The sequence below is a fragment of the Neomonachus schauinslandi genome, chromosome 8 (assembly GCF_002201575.2).
Source record: "Neomonachus schauinslandi chromosome 8, ASM220157v2, whole genome shotgun sequence".
NCBI lineage: Eukaryota > Metazoa > Chordata > Mammalia > Carnivora > Phocidae > Neomonachus > Neomonachus schauinslandi.
In genome coordinates, this window is record NC_058410.1 from 111,049,318 (window position 1) to 111,067,158 (window position 17,841).

At 39.2% G+C, this 17,841-nt stretch overlaps 1 protein-coding gene across 1 annotated transcript in view; it reads right to left on the reverse strand.

The window, feature by feature from the left end:
- Window positions 1–17,841, reverse strand: part of DNAH8 (dynein axonemal heavy chain 8) — a 385,593-nt gene that overhangs the window by 245,258 nt on the left and 122,494 nt on the right. The window contains exons 26-29 of the mRNA XM_021684619.2: window positions 11,173–11,369; window positions 10,478–10,604; window positions 8,051–8,286; window positions 6,092–6,196 (exon numbers count right to left, since the gene is read on the reverse strand). Coding sequence (XP_021540294.2) covers window positions 6,092–6,196; window positions 8,051–8,286; window positions 10,478–10,604; window positions 11,173–11,369 — 665 coding nt within the window. The remainder of the gene's footprint in view (window positions 1–6,091; window positions 6,197–8,050; window positions 8,287–10,477; window positions 10,605–11,172; window positions 11,370–17,841) is intronic.

The window sequence follows — 17,841 nt, forward strand, 5'->3', positions numbered from 1 at the left end:
TTCTGCCCATTTCTTGATTGGATTCTTTGTTCTTTGGGTGTTGAGTTTGATGAGTTCTTTATAGATTTTGGATACTAGCCCTTTATCTGATATGTCATTTGCAAATATCTTCTCCCATTCTGTCGGTTGTCTTTTGGTTTTGTTGACTGTTTCCTTTGCTTTGCAAAAGCTTTTTATCTTGATGAAGTCCCAATAGTTCATTTTGCCCTTGCTTCCCTTGCCTTTGTCGATGTTTCTAGGAAGAAGTTGCTTCGGCTGAGGTCAAAGAGGTTGCTGCCTGTGTTCTCCTTTAGGATTTTGATGGACTCCGGTCTCACATTGAGGTCTTTCAACCATTTGGAGTCTATTTTTGTGTGTGGTGTAAGGAACTGGTCCAGTTTCATTCTTCTGCATGTGGCTATCCAATTTTTCCAACACCATTTGTTGAAGAGACTGTCTTTTTTCCATTGGACATTCTTTCCTGCTTTGTCAAAGATGAGTTGACCATAGAGTTGAGGGTTCATTTCTGGGCTCTCCATTCTGTTCCATTGATCTATGTGCCTGTTTTTGTGCCAGTACCATACTGTCTGGATGATGACAGCTTTGTAATAGAGCTTGAAGTCCGGCATTGTGATGCCCCCAGCTTCAGTTTTCTTTTTCAACATTCCTCTGGCTATGTGGGGTCTTTTCTGGTTCCATACAAATTTTAGGATTATTTGTTCCATTTCTTCGAAAAAAGTGGATGGTATTTTGATGGGGATTGCATTGAATGTGTAGATTGCCCTAGGTAGCATTGACATCTTCACAATATTTGTTCTTCCAATCCATGAGCATGGAACGTTTTTCCATTTCTTTGTGTCTTCCTCAATTTCTTTCATGAGTATTTTATAGTTTTCTGAGTACAGATCCTTTGCATCTTTAATTAGATTTATTCCTAGGTATCTTATGGTTTTGGGTGCAATTGTAAATGGGATCGACTCCTTAATTTCTCTTTCTTTTGTCTTATTGTTGGTGTATAGGAATGCCACTGACTTCTGTGCATTGATTTTATATCCTGTCACTTTACTGAATTCCTGTATGAGTTTTAGCAGTTTTGGAGTGGAGTCTTTTGGGTTTTCCACATAAAGTATCATATCATCTGTAAAGAGTGAGAGTTTGACTTCTTCTTTGCCGATTTGGATGCCTTTGATTTCTTTTTGTTGTCTGATTGCTGTGGCTAGGACTTCCAATTCTATGTTGAATAGCAGTGGTGATAGTGGACATCCCTGCCGCGTTCCTGACCTTAGAGGGAAAGCTCTCAGTTTTTCCCCATTGAGAATGATATTCGCTGTAGGTTTTTCATAGATGGCTTTTATGATATTGAAGTATGTAGCCTCTACCCCTATACTCTGAAGAGTTTTGATCAAGAAAGGATGCTGTACTTTGTCAAATGCTTTTTCTGCATCTATTGAGAGGATCATATGATTCTTGTTCTTTCTTTTGTTAATGTATTGTATCACGTTGATTGATTTGTGGATGTTGAACCAACCTTGGAGCCCAGGGATAAATCCCACTTGGTCGTGGTGAATAATCCTTTTAATGTACTGTTGGATCCTATTGGCTAGTATTTTGGTGAGAATTTTTGCATCCATGTTCATCAGGGATATTGGTCTGTAATTCTCCTTTTTGATGGGGTCTTTGTCTGGTTTGGGGATCAAGGTATTAGTGGCCTCATAAAACGAGTTTGTAAATTTTCCTTCCATTTCTATTTTTTGGAACAGTTTCAGAAGAATAGGTATTAATTCTTCTTGAAATGTTTGGTAGGGGGCGCCTGAGTGGATCAGTCGGTTAAGCGTCTGCCTTCAGCTCAGGTCATGATCCCAGGGTCCTGGGATCGAGCCCCACATCGGGTTCCCTGCTCCGCGGGAGGCCTGCTTCTCCCTCTCCCACTCCCCCTACTTGTGTTCCCTCTCTCGCTGTGTCTCTCTCTGTCAAATAAATGAATAAAATCTTTAAAAAAAAAAGAAAGAAATGTTTGGTAGAATTCCCCTGGGAAGCCATCTGGCCCTGGGCTTTTGTTGGGAGATTTTTGATGACTGCTTCAATTTCCTTAGTGGTTATAGGTCTGTTCAGGTTTTCTATTTCTTCCTGGTTCAGTTGTGGTAGTTGATACATCTCTAAGAATGCAGCCATTTCTTCCAGGCTATCGAATTTGCTGGCATACAGTTGCTCATAATATGTTCTTATAATTTGTAACATAACAGCATTTGTATTTCTTTGGTGTTGGTTGTGATCTCTCCTCTTTAATTCATGATTTTGTTGATTTGGGTCATTTCTCTTTTCTTTTTGATAAGTCTGGCCAGGGGTTTATCAATCTTGTTAATTCTTTCAAAGAACCAGCTCCTAGTTTCGTTGATCTGTTCTACCGTTCTTTTGGTTTCTATTTCTTTGATTTCTGCTCTGATCTTTATTATTTCTCTTCTCCTGCTGGGTTTAGGCTTTATTTGCTGTTCTTTCTCCAGCTCCTTTAGGTGTAGGGTTAGGTTGTGTACTTGAGACCTTTCTTGAGAAAGGCTTGTATTGCTATATACTTTCCTCTTAGGACTGCCTTTGCTGTATCCCAAAGATTTTGAATAGTTGTGTTTTCATTTTCATTGGTTTCCATGAATTTTTTAAATTCTTCTTTAATTTCCTGGTTGACCCATTCATTCTTCAGTAGGATGCTCTTTAGCCTCCATGTATTTGAGTTCTTTCTGACTTTCCCCTTGTGATTGAGTTCTAGTTTCAAAGCATTGTGGTCTGAAAATAGGCAGGGAATGATCCCAATCTTTTGGTACCGGTTGAGACCTGATTTATGACCTAGGATGTGATCTATTCTGGAGAATGTTCCATGGGCACTAGAGAAGAATGTGTATTCTGTTGCTGTGGGATGGAATGTTCTGAATATGTCTGTGAAGTCCATTTGGTCCAGTGTGTCATTTAAAGTCTTTATTTCCTTGTTGATCTGTTGCTTAGACAATCTGTCCATTTCAGTGAGGAGGGGTGTTAAAGTCCCCCACTATTATTGTATTGTTGTCGATGTCTTTCTTTGCTTTTGTTATTAATTGCCTTATATAATTGGCTGCTCCCATGTTAGGGGCATAGATATTTACATTTGTTAGATCTTCTTGTTGGATAGACCCTTTAAGTAGAATATAGTGTCCTTCCTCATCTCTTATTACAGTCTTTGGTTTAAAATCTAATTTGTCTGATATAAGGATTGCCACCCCAGCTTTCTTTTGGTGTCCATGAGCATGGTAAATGGTTTTCCACCCCCTCACTTTCAATCTGGGGGTGTCTTTGAGTCTAAAATGAGTCTCTTGCAGACAGCATATCAATGGGTCTTGTTTTTTAATCCAATCTGAGAGCCTGTGTCTTTTGATTGGGGCATTTAGCCCATTTACATGCAGGGTAACTATTGAAAGATAGGAATTTAGTGCCATTGTATTGCCTGTAAGGTGACTGTTACTGTATATTGTCTGTGTTCCTGTCTGGTCTATGTTACCTTTAGGCTCTCTCTTTGCTTAGAGGACCCCTTTCAAGATTTCTTGTAGGGTTGGTTTCGTGTTTGCAAATTCCTTTAGTTTTTGTTTGTCCTGGAAGCTTTTTATCTCTCCTTCAATTTTCAATGACAGCCTAGCTGGATATAGTATTCTTGCCTGCATATTTTTCTCATTTAGTGCTCTGAATATAACCTGCCAGTCCTTTCTGGCCTGCTAGGTCTCTGTGGATAGGTCTGTTGCCAATCTAGTGTTTCTACCATACGGGTAACTACTATGAAGGGATACAATATGACTCTAAAAATGAAAAATAAAAATGTTTTTTAAAAAAGGGATTGATAAGATGTTGGTTGAAAAAGGGAAAAAGAAAAATTCAAAAAAAAAGACAATTAAAAAAAATTAACTTTGAAGGACTAAAGAATCATGATAAAAAAGCCATGGATTCTATGTGCAGTATTCCCCTAGTGCTGGAGTTCTGCCGTTCTCATTGATCGGTAAACTTGGTCTTGGCTGGCTGTTCTCGGTGATCTTCTGGGGGAGGTGCCTGTTGCCGTGGTTTACAAATGTCTTTGCCGGAGGCGGAATTGCCCCGCCCTTGCCCGGTCCAGGCTAAGTAATTGGCTTGGGTTTGCTCTCCGGAGCTTTTGTTCCCTGCGAGCTTTCCGTACAGCTTTGGAGGCGGAGAGTGAAAATGGCGGCCTCCCAATCTCCGCCTCGGAGGAGCAGAGAACTCGGGCCCCGCTCCTCAGTGAGCCCCCAGAGAAAAGCCATCAGTCACTCCCATCTCCCCGGTCTCCGGCCGCACTCCGTGCTCACCCGGCCTGTGACCGCGCGTTTCTATCTCTGGCACCTGACCCTGGGTGGAGTCTCCAAACCCAGCAGATCCCTGCGGTGCACTCCCGCGCTGCTCCTCCTGGGGGAGGAAGGGGAGTCTCCCTCGATCTGCCGCTTGTTGGGTCCCTGCTGGAGGAGCAGTGGCCCGACTGTCTCGCGGATCACGGTTAATGGCAACCCCGAGCTGAGAGCCCGTGCCTGGGCTCCGCCTCTGCAGCCGGCTTCCCCGCTCCGTTACCTGGGAGCTCTGCCACACTCAGGCACCCCCGGTCTTTCTGTGACCCCGAGGGTCCTGAGACCACACTGTCCCGCAAGGGTTCCACCCCCCGCTAAGCCACCGGAGTGACATCTCTCAGTGGAGCAGACTTTTAAAAGTTCCGATTTTGTGCTCCACGGCTCTATCACTTGCCAGAAGTGGCCGATGGAGGCCCCCCGCCCCGCCGTCTATCCTCCTGAATATCGCCTTGGATTCACTTCTCCGCACACCCTACTTTCCAGAAAATGGTCGCTTTCTGTTCAGAGAGTTGTTGCTATTCTTTTCTTCGATCTCCTGTTGAGTTTGTAGGTGTTCAGAATGGTTTGATCCCTATCCAGCTGAATTCCTGAGAGGAGACGAAATCCAGGTCTCCTACTCCTCCGCCATCTTGCTCCGCCCCCCGGTTGTTTCCTTTGTTGTGCAGAAGCTTTTTATTTTGATGTGTTATATATATACAATAGAATATTACTCAACATAAAAAAGAATGAAATCTTGCCATTTGCAACAACATGGATATATTATGCTAAGCAAAATAAGTCAGTCAGAGCAAGACAAATATCATATGATTTCACTCACATGTGGAATTTAAGAAACAAAACAAATGAACAAAGGGAAAAATGAGAGAGAGGCAAGCCAAGAAACAGACTTTTAATGATAGAGAACAAACTGATGGCTACCAGAGGGGAGGTGGGTAGGGGGATGGGTTAAACAGGTGATGGAGATTAAGGAGTACACTTGTTGTGATGAGCACCAGGTGTTGTATGGAGGTGTTGGATCACTATATTATACACCTGAAACTAATATTGTACCATTAAATGGAATTCAAATAAAAATTTGAAAAAAAAATTGAAAAGACAATCCACAGAATGAGAGAACATATTTACAAATCCTTTCATATGGAATATCCAAATACCCAAAATATATAAAGAACTCTTACAACTCAAAAATAAAAAGACAACCCATTTTTTAAAAAGCAAAGGATTTAAATTCACATTTCTCCAAACAAGATGGATGAATGGCCAATAAGTACATGAAAAGATGCTCAACATCATTAGCCATTAGGAGAATGAAGTAGTGGTACAGAGGACAACATGGATAAAATGTTAAAACATTATGCTAAATGAAAGAAGTCAGTCACAAAAGGCTAAATATTGTATGAGTCCATCTATATTACATGTCCAGAAAAGACAAATCCATAGAGACAGAAAAGTAGATTCGTGGTTGCCAGGAACTACAGAAAGAGGGAGAAGATGGAGTGGCTGCTAATGGATATGGGGTTTCTTGGGAAAATGAAAGTGTTCTAAAATTAGATAATGATGGTGGCTGTGCAACTCTATGAATATACTAAAAATCCCTGAACTGTATACTTTGAAATGGTAAATTTTATGGTATGTAAATTATATCTCAATAAAGCTATTAATATATATTTAAGCTTTAAAATGTATAAAAAATTTTTCTAGAGATGGTGACTTATAAAAAAAATAAGAGTTAAGTTTGTACTTACAGCTTTGCTCTGCAATTTGTTGAAAGAATATCTCAAGGTATCAACTGCTTCTGATTCTTCTTTGGTCACTTCAACTTCAAATCTGTTTAAAATAGCATAGGCTTCCTGGAAAGTGGGAGTAGAGTTCAGAAATATCACAAGGAAAGCAAATGCCAAATGATTTAGATGCCCTGTAGAAACACATTCCTATTTTTCCCATTCTTAGAAGAGAGTGTGTTTTAGAAGAGTGGTTCCCAAAATTAGACATGTATGTAAACACCTCTAAATTCTCCCTGATACTAGATATTGACTCTAGAGCTTAGGTCCTGAAATCTGCATTTAATAAGCACCTAGGTGATTCTGATGGAGATGTAGGCAGATCACACTGAAATACTATCTTAGTCGAGGCGCGTGGGTGGCTCAGTTGGTTGAGCATCTGACCCTTGGTCTCAGCTCAAGTCTTGATCTCATAGTCATGAGTTCAAGCCCCACATTGGGCTCCACGCTGGGCATGCAGCCTACATCAAAAAAAGAAAGAAAGAAAGAAATACTATCCTAGAAAATATCCCTAGGATCATTTTCTCCTCTTTGATCTTGTGCAACACCATGCAAAATATCTTCTCATTACTCTATTAAAATATGCATTGGCTATATAAAGAACAGAATGAAACAATGATGTGGGAGATACCCTGAAGAAAAGAAAACTTGAATGGTCAAAGGGATGGATTGGCAATTGGATTTACTAAAATAATTCATGCTGAAGAATAGAGTTTCTGGGGTGCCTGGGTGACTCAGTGAGTTAAATGCCCAACTCCTAATTTCAGCTCAGGTCATGATTACAGGGTCATGAGATTGAGCCCCACATCGGGCTCCATACTGGGCATGGAGCCTGCTTAAGATTCTCTCTCTTCCTCTCCCTCTGCCCCTCCCCCACTGCTCACACAAGTGCACCCTCTCTCTTAAAAAAAAAAAGGTAATAAAATAAGAGTCTGATTTAAATATTAGTCATAATTAATTTATGGTAGACAAAATAATGGCTCTCTCCAGTGTTGTCCACATCCTAATCTCCAGAGCCTGTGAATATGTTACTTTACATGGCAAAAGGGACTTTGCAGATGTGATTATGTTTGAAAAAAAAAAAAAACTTGAAATGGGGACATTATCCTGGACAAACTGGTTGGGCCCAAAGTGATCACAAATGTCCATATAAGGGAAAGAGGGAGGCAGGAGAGTAAAGCCAGAGAAGATGTAAAGACTGAAGCAGGGGCAGGAGTGATGACATTGCTGGAAGGGGCTGTGAGCCAAGGAATGCTGGTGGCTTCTAGAAGCTAGAAAAGGCAAGGAACAGACTCTCTCCTAGAGCCTCTAGAAAGAATACAGCCCTTCTGACATCTTGATTTTAGCCCCATAAAATCCATTTTCAGACTTATGATCTGTAGAACTGTAAAATAATATATTTATGTGGTTTTAAGCCATTACGTTTATGGTAATTCGTTATAGCCACAGTAGGAAACTAATATAGCACTCCACCCTAGAAACATCTCTGGTTGATGTTAGTTCCAACAGACTACTATTGAGCCTAAGTGGACTCCTCCCACCATGCTTCCCTTGGTATGCCATTGTTCATGAGTGAGACCTATAGTGGTTTCTAAGGAAAGCCAAAGATATTTGGGGAACTTGCCTAGCATGTTGACATGAAAGAGCACAAGCATTCATTTCTGTAAAATGTTGGTGCTAGCATAAAAAAACTGAACACTGTCTAGACCAGTTCAGCATTATTAATATATTAATATTCCTTTGTATACTGTTCACTGTTGGTAATTGTCAAAACCCCTCCAAGGACATCAAATCAGAAAGGAGAAACTGGCAGACTATGCCATAAAATAGATGAAGAAAGTATGTTAACAGAATCAATTTTTTAGTGTGTCTCTATTTAAAAAAAATTTTTTTCAAGAAAGAAAAAATGTGATCATTTCTTACTTCAATTGGTCCCAAAGTCATGTCCATTTGAATTTCATTATCACGGATAGATGATAAGGCTTCCATTGCAAACCTGACATCATCTAAATCACGAATAGGTCTAGACAACTTTTTCAAGTATTCATTGATAAATGCTATCATGTCTGACATTTTCTTTTTGTATTCTTCATTCAAGTAGCGACAGAGTAACATCTTCCATGCCTTAGCCTCAATTGATAAGGCCAGTTTCATTGGCTCTGGGGAAGAGGAAGAAAGATCAGAATGGAATACAATTGACATTCTGAAACTATTTACTTCATGTCTAATCTGAGCATCTCTAACTTCACTGTCCTATTTGATGATCCCAGCTCCAACTAGTCAACTCCATCTTAACAATCCTTACACATTCCTCTTTTCTTCTCTTAGTATCCCTCAACCCGCCAGCCCTGCCATGTTTGAAACATGACTGCTCCTTGCCAACTTCCAACAGTTAGACTAGGGAGCTGCGGAAACATACAGCTAGCTTGTTGGTTGAGGCTGAGAGATCCTCTCATGAGGTCTGCATCTTGTGGGCCTGTCTTCTCCTTTTCCTCAGTCCCCAAGCATTCAGCCCACCTTCCCCCTTCTTTAGAACTGTTGCTGCCTATTCCATTTCTTAGTTTTCTCTCTCTAAAACTGAGCCCCCAGCCAACTTTCACTCTGTGCTAGAGTTGATTTTTGTATGAGGAATCACAGTGCTAACCACTATGAGAAAACAAATAGGAAATTTAAATAATAGTAATAATAATAGGTAAACGAATTTTCTAAAAGTCTACGGTTCTTGGAATTATTGTCCCTGAAGTATTGTTTCTGATTTCTTTTTTTTTAAAAGATTTTATTTATTTATTTGACAGAGAGAGACATAGCGAGAGAGGGAACACAAGCAGGGGGAGTGGGAGAGGGAGAAGCAGGCTTCCCACTGAGCAGGGAGTCTGATGTGGGACTCGATCCCAGGACCCTGGGATCATGACCTGAGCTGAAGGCAGACACTTAACGACTGAGCCACCCAGGCACCCCTAGTTTCTGATTTCTAACTAAATATTCCCTTCAAGTATTTGTGATTCTTCCCCAATTTAAATCCCTTCTTGATAGATATAATAACAGCATTTATTATATCAAATCAGAAAGGAGAAACTGGCAGAAACTGGAGAAACTGAGCCTGCGTGGCTCAGTCAGTTGAGCTGCCAACTTGATTTCAGCTCAGGTCATGATCTCAGGGTGCTGGGATCAAACCCCGTGTCTGGCTCCATGCTCAGCGGAGTCTGCTTGAGATTCTCCCTCTCCCTCTGCCCTTCTCCCCCGCCCCCCATACTCTCTCTCTCTCCCAAATAAACAAATAAATCTTTAAAAAAATAACAGTATTTCATATTTATTGAACATCAACTATTTGCCAAGTAGTATGCTAAGTGTCCCATATAAAGCAGTTCATGAGGTGAACTCTGTCATTATCACCAGCAGAAGGGATGGGATTAAAGAGGTCAGGTAACCTTGACAATCAAATTTGAGAGCCACAGTTAGACTTACTCTTTAAGGATAGATCTGAAAATCTACTTAAGGTGGATAGTTGATGTAAAATAGGTCATTCAAATATCTTCTGAGAATAAAATCTTCTCACAAACTTCTGACAAGACTGTACCACTGTAACCATGGCAACAAGTAGCCACCATAACCCAGTTTTAAACCCAAGCCATAGACCAACTGACCTCAGGTCACATACTTTTGCCAACCGATCCGCATCAGCTCCTCCCTTCTGAATGTCAACCAATCGAAAAGAACATATCGATAAGCCTGCCTCTGAGTGCCAACCAATCAACAACAATCTCACCTGAGTAAACATCTTTCTACAGATGATATTAACCTATTTACACCCACAGTCCTTAAACCCCATGCTGCCCAGACACCTTATATGAGTGTGCTCTGCCCGGAACACTGGGCCTGACCAGCATCACTCTCCCTTACTCTTGTAATCAGTAAAATCAGTTTGGGAGTTTTATCTCAGATATTAAGCAGCTGTCTCATCATCCTTTGATACACTAATCCCAAGTGGATTAACTTCTCAGGAAAGCTCAAATTGTTTGATTCCTATCTCATGTATACAGCTCCTTCCTCACAGTAACCTGAAAAAGAGTTTCACCTGTAGCTTAGTTGCTTGACTGCCAATTGAGGAATTGCATCGTATTCAGTATGTTAAGCCACCTGGTATAATATTATATGCAAAGAATATATATAATATATGATATAACACACAATGTATATATACATATATACAACATATATATGAACAATATTCATGGTCCAGAAATATTTGATATTTACAATATTGTACCAAAGTAGCTTCACAACTGCTTTCTAAATAAAGCAGCATTTCATGTGAAAATACAGATACTTTACATAACATTTTAAAAATACCTGTATGCAATTCAAGTGCTCCCACAACAATAATAGGCTTCAACTCATCGATCTCCTGTTCAAAAGTAGCAAAGTGTAGAATTTCTGATCTGATTTCAGTCAGAGAGGGGTTGTTAGCCAAAAACTCCTGTAGTAAGGAAACAGTGTTTACTTTAGCTTTTTGACAGTATAAATCTCACATTGCTTTTTTTTTTTTTTTTTTTTTTTTTTTTTGCTTATATACTTTTCCACTTGTATGTCAGGGGACTGGCTCAGTAAAGAAAGGGATGAGCCAGTAGTACTGGAAGATGAGGCTATGTGAGGGAATGTGACAGTCTACCATGAATAACAACAACAACAACTATACTAATGTTATTCATGTGTCTTTGAGTCTCTAACCAAAAAGACAGCTGTATCTATGTAAGTGTGACACACTCTTGCATACCCAGCCTCTGAATGTGTCTGGAACACAATTGGTACTCAATTGTTTACACAAATAAAAACGAAATCTTCCTGAGCCTCATTCCTTTCAGTTACTTCAGAGTGTCAACGTGAGAATTGCAGAAAATCGAGTATGTTAGGTGCTGGACATTTACAGGTTCCTGACCTCTGCTCGTGAGTTCCTGTCACGATCACTGATACTTCCCTGGTCCTCTCACGCAAGTTAGATATAAACAACTCAAACCCAAACTGCATCACAAGTAGCAGAAATACACCTTCACTTTCACGTCTTGGTCCTCGGTCCAGAGCGTCTTGTACTTCTGAAAGTCCTGCAAGGCCTCGTGAGCTACCTTTCGTAGAGAATTCACAGAGGAAGAAAGGAGGAGAACCAACTTGGAAATATCCTTGTGCTCTGCTACCCCTGGATAAAAATTCTTCAGCTTCCTTGCAGGAATAATTTCTTCAAAAGATCCTGAAAACAGATATTTTTATATGTAGATAACTTCTATATTCAACTTGAAATATTATCAGTGTTAATATTTATAGATTTTTTTTTTCAAGCTGTAGTTTTTAAAGGACTCTCCCTCCAAGTAATTAAGAGCTATTCTCTTATATGTCACTGACTCTTATTAAACCACTGTGTCAGATTCTGAGGTCTAGATTTCTTTAAAGTGGAAAAACTGTTTTCAGAGAAGAGAACTGAAAGACACTGATGAAACCCTCCCCACCCCAAATAAGTCCTCCAAGGAAAGGTCAAAAGAGCTGACATTGTTGCTCTACAGAACTGCATGGTGGTTAAAAGAGAGGCACCATATTTATTACCTAAATAACTTTAGGCCAGTTTTTTAATCTTCATGGAAATACATGTGAGGATTAAATGAGACAACATATGTTTGTCTTCAGCTCAACATCTGGTATATCGAGACATGCAATCACTATTAACCACCACTATAAACATCTCTTGCCAAAATCTGATCATGTCACTGCCTTGATCAAAATTCTCCAGTATTCCCCATCAAACAGACTATACAGATACATTTGGCCCAAACAATGCCTTGCTTTTCCAAAACAGTTGTGAACAATTAAAAAGCATGATCATGCATGCAAAATTCCAGATTTCTAACTTCTCTTTTAAAACGGTTTAATCAGGGGCACCTGGGTGGCTCAGTCAGTTAAGCGTCTGCCTTTGGCTCAGGTCATGATCCCAGGGTCCTAGGATTGAGTCCTGCATCGGGCTCCCTGCTCAGTGAGGAGCCTGGTGCTCCCCCTGCTTGTGCTCTCTCTATCTCTCTCTCAAATAAATAAAATCTTTTAAAAAAATAAAAAGGTTTAATCTAGGGTACCCTGGTGGCTCAATCGGTTAAGTGTCCAACTCTTGATTTCAGCTCAGGTCATGATCTCAGGGTTTTGTTATTTTGTTTTTAAAGATTTTATTTATTTGTCAGAGAGAGAGAGTACACAAGCAGGGGGAGCGGCAGGCAGAGGGAGAAGCAGGCTCCCCGCTGAGCAGGGAGCCCGATGCTGGACTTGATCACCGGACCCTGGGATCGTGACCTGAGCCGAGGGCAGACGCTTAACCGACTGAGCCACCCAGGCGTCCCATGATCTCAGGGTTTCGAGATTGATCCCCAAGTCAAGCCCTACCTCAGGCTCCATGCTGGGATTCTCTCTCTGTCCCTCCTCTCTCTCTCTCTCAAAAATAAAAAGATTTGACCTGGTAATACAGGACCCATGTTTCTGCGTGGCAACAATTAGCTGAAGCTGAGAAACATCTCTTAAAAGGGCATCCCTGTTGAATTTGCCAGTCTCCTCTAAGACCAGGTCACTCATTTGCTCTTTTGTCTTAATTTTAAACAAAATTAAAGCAAACGAAACTATAAGGTATTGGCTTAATTAACTAAGTCACCAATGTTGCATGTCCTGGGAGTTCTATCCCTTTTATTCCACAGAAGCATTCCACTGTGTAGCTATACCTCATTTTGTTAGGCCATTGGCCAGCTTTTGGACATCTGGTTTGCTAGGAATTGGAAGCTATTACAAATAATGCAGCGGTGAACATTCACATCTTTACATGCACATGTGATTTCATTTCCCTTGGGTAAATTCCTAGGAGTGGAATTCCTGAGCCAAATGGTAAAGTTATGTTCAGCTTTTTAAGAAAGTGCCAAACTGGTTCCAAAGTGGCTGTACCTTTCTATATATTCCCTGCAGCAATGCATCAGAGTTCCAGGTTCTTTGTCAACAATTAGTATTGTAGATTTTTTTTTAATTTTATCCATTCCAATAGGTATGCCGTGGTATATCATCATGGGTTTTTTTTTTTAAAAGATTTTATTTATTTATTTGACAGAGAGAGACACAGCGAGAGAGGGAACACAAGCAGGGGGAGTGGGAGAGGGAGAAGCAGGCTTTCCTCCGAGCAGGGAGCCCGATGCGGGGCTTGATCCCAGGACCCTGGGATCATGACCTGAGCCGAAGGCAGATGCTTAATGACTGAGCCACCCAGGTGCCCCTCATCATGGTTTTAACCTGTATTTCCCTAATAACTAATGATGGATGTTGAGCATCTTTTCATGTGTGTTTTTATTTTTATTATTATTATGTTCAGTTAGCGAACATATAGAACATCATTAGTTTTTGATGTAGTGTTCAACAATTCATTAGTTGCGTATAACACCCAGTGCCTATCACAATATGTGCCCTCCTTTATACCCATCACCCAGTTATCCCATCCCCCCACCCCCTCCCTTCTGTAAACCTCAGTTTATTTCCCAGAGTCCAGAATCTCTCATGGTTTGTCTCCCTCTCTGATTTCTTCCCATTCAGTTTTCCCTCCCTTTTCATGTGTATTTTAGCCTTTTATATATCTTCTTTGTTGAAATCCATCTTTTGCCCATTTAGGGAGGGTGATGGTCTTCTTATTACTCAGTTTAAGTTCTTTATATACTCTGAATACAAGTACTTTATATCAGATGTATGAGTTGCAAATATTTTCTCCAAATGTGTGGCTTCCCTTTTTAATATTTTAAATGATGTCTTTTGAAGAGCAAAATTTTTAATTTGGTTGAAGTCCAATTTGTCAATTTTCTTTGTTATGGATCATGTTTTTGCTGCCATACCTGAGAAAATTTTGTCTAACCCCAAATTGCTAACTTCTTACATGTTCTCTTCTAAAATTTTTATAGTTTTAGTTCTTCTATAATTGACTTTGAGTTAATTTCTTTGAATGGTGTGAGGTAAAAGACCAACTTCATTTTTTTTTTTTTTTTGCATATGTATGTCTAATTGTTCCAGCACCATGTGTTGAATCCATTATCCCATTTTTGTGACTTGGTATCCTTTCAGAAAGTTAATTGATTCTAAAGTTTATATTTGGATTGCCTATTCTGTTCCACTGATCTAAATGTTCATTCTTAGGCCAACACTGCACTGTTTTGATTACTGTAACTTTATAGTATGTTTTGAAAAATTAACTCATGCAAGTACTCCAGCTTTACTATCCTTTTTCAAAATTGTATGGGCTATTACAGTTTCTTTGAATTTTCCTATTCCTTATTCAAATTTTAGGATCAACTCAATTTCTGCAAAACTACTTTCTGGGATTTTGATAGCAATTCCACTAAATCTACAGATTAATTTGGGAGAATTGCCATCTTAGCAGTACTGAGTCTTCCAACCCATGAACATGGTGTATCTTTCAACAATGTTTTGAACTTCCAGTGTACAGGGCTTACAGGTCTTCTGTTAAATTTATTCTTTATGATATTATTGTGAATGAAATTGTTTTTTTAATTTCATTTCTGATTGTTCATTCCTAGTATTTAGAAACATAATCGAGGGGCACCTGGGTGGCTCAGTTGGTTAAGTGACTGCCTTCGGCTCAGGTCATGATCCTGGAGTCCCTGGATCGAGTCCTGCATTGGGCTCCCTGCTCAGCAGGGAGTCTGCTTCTCCCTCTGACCCTCCCCCCTCTCATGCTCTCTATCTCATTCTCTCTCAAATAAACAAAAATCTTTAAAAAAAAAAAAGAAACATAATCGAGCTTTGTATATTGACTTTATATCCTCATATTTGAGCTCATTTATTAATTCTAATAGTTTTGCATGTGTATGTATTCCTGAGGATGTTTTTGCATACACGATAATGTTACCTGTTAATAAAGCCAGTTTCGCCCCTTCCTTTCCAGTCTATATAGCTTTAATTTCTTGTTAAATCCACTGAATCGAATCTCTCGTATAATGTTGTATAGATGTGGTGAAAGCTGGCATTCTTAACTAGTTCCTGATCTTAGGAGGAAATAATCTATTCTTTCACCATTAAGTAGGATGTTGGCTGTAGGTTTTTCATAGCTGCCCTTTATCAGGTTGAAGAAGTTCAATTCTATCCCCAGATTGTTAATATGTTTATCATGGAAGAGAGTCGGATTTTGCCAAATTCTTTCTGTGTCTACTGAGGTGATCATGTAATTTTGTCCTTTATTCTACAGATAGGTATATTTTAGCGTGTTAAACCAACCTTGTATTTCTGTGATAAACCTCTTTCGGTCATAATAGATGATCCTTTTTATATGTTTCTGGATTCAGTTTGCTGACATTTTGTTAAGGGTCATTTAAATTTAAGGACCCTTTAAAGAATATTTTTAAATATAAAGAAGTCAAACTTTAACATATTTTCTTCTATGGTTTGAGCTTTGTATGTCTTGAGAATTTTTCCTTACCCTAATGTCATAAATATATTTTGTTATGTTTTATTCAAACAGTGTTATAGGATATATTTATTTAACAGTGCTATAAAATATAGAATAATGCATATGAATTTACTCTGCTTTTAAAATCGAATTTAAGGGGAGCCTGGGTGGCTCAGTCGGTTGAGAATCTGCCTTTGGCTAAGGTCATGATCTCAGAGCCCCGAGTTGGGCTCCCTGCTTAGCGGGGAGTCTGCTTCTCCCTTTCCCTCTGCCACTCTCCCTGCTCATTCTCTCTCTCATTCTCTCATTCTCTCTCAAATAATAAAAAAATCTTTTTAAAAAATCAATAAAACCTAATTTAAGTTTTTCCATATGGATAAAAGTCACTAGTATCATTTATTAAGTAGTACATTTTGGGTGCGCCTGGGTGGCTCATTCAGTTAAGTGTTTGCCTATGGCTGAGGTCATGATCCCAGCATCCTGGGATCAAGCCCCAAGTGGTGCTCCCTGCTCAGCAAGGAGTCTGCCTCTCCCTCTCCCTCTGCCTCTCCCCCCTGCTTGTGCTCTCTCTGTCTCTCTCTCTCTCAAATGAATAAATTTTTTTTTAAATCTGTAAAATAAATAAATAGCATATTCTTTCCCCCTTGATTAGTAAGTCTACCTGTGTCATATATCTAATTTTCATATAGATTGTTTCTGCATCCTCTGTCCTGTTCCATTGATCTATCTATTCTTGGACCATTAAGAGATTGTCTTGGGGCGCCTGGGTGGCTCAGTCGTTAAGCGGCTGCCTTCGGCTCAGGTCATGATCCCAGGGTCCTGGGATCGAGCCCCGCATCGGGCTCCCTGCTTGGCGGGGAGCCTGCTTCTCCCTCTGCCACTCCCCCTGCTTGTGTTCCCTCTCTCGCTGTGACTCTCTCTGTCAAATAAATAAATAAAATCTTTAAAAAAAAAAAAAGAGATTGTTTTAATTAGTCTGGCTTAATAACCCTCCTTACTATGTGGCAGGACAGAACCTCCTACCTTGTTTTCCTTCACCAATATTTTGAGCTATTTTTGGCTCTTTGCACTTCCATATAATTTTACATAAAAAATTAAAATTAATTTAACAAATTGTATAAAAAATTCTGTTGTGATTTCATTGGAATTGTATCGAGTTTATAAATTAATTAAAAAATTGAGTTCTTCATGTTGTGGATTTATTCCTATCTTCCATTATACCATTCAATAATAATTATTTTCTTTAAAAATGCTATGCAAATATTTTTTACATTTATTTATTAAGTACCTTATGGTTTTGTGGCTATTGAAAAACCCATTTTTTCTATTACATTTTTCCTAACTTTATTGAGATATAATTGACATAATTCTATTACACCCTAATTGAATTATTGGCCATTATAGAAATACTTTTGTATGTTGGTCTTTTATACATAAACATTAGTTCTAATAGTTGTTTCTAGATTCATTGGATTTCCTATGCGTGATCTTTCAAGTAAGGACAATCTTAGTCTTCCTTTCCAATTATCTCATTTTTTATTATTGGATTTATCCAATAAAATATTGAATAGAAGTGATGATAGCAGCCTTCCTTGTTTTATTCTTCATTTTAATGGGAAATAAATGCTTCTAAATTTTTCCACAGATACCATTAGCAGAAAATCCTTCATATTCCTAAAAGGATGTGTATGGGTGACTAAAATATATACAGAGAGAGCAGCATATATAAAACAGTAGTTAAAGAAGAATATGACATATATAAAACATACTAAATAAGAAGGAAAATAATTTCAATGTACTCAGCACCCAGAGAGAATGGTGCTAATAGATCAGTCAGTAGTCCTCACTAGGCCTTCTTCAATCATATACTCCTCCCTTACTCCCACAGGTAACCAGGATCCTGAATTTTCTTTGAAGATAAACCAACATGCTTATCTATAAACAATATATTGTTTATTTTTTTTAACTGAGCATTAAGCACAAACATAGTTGTAAAGGAAAGAACATTAATTGCCCATGTTAGAAGAAGGTTCTCAGAAAAAAAAGAAGCTAAACCGAGTGCTTCTAGTCTGGCTTCAGCTTTCCTCCAAATTTACAAAAGCCCTTTGTGGGGAAGCCATGGGGAATCATAGGTAAGTCCTATCATTTATGATCTGGAAAATACAGGTCTCATCATAAGCAGAGCATCTGGCAGGGCTGCGTTATGAGCTATGTAATGGAGTCCAGCAGGAATAAGGCCAGGGCATTGGCTAATCTT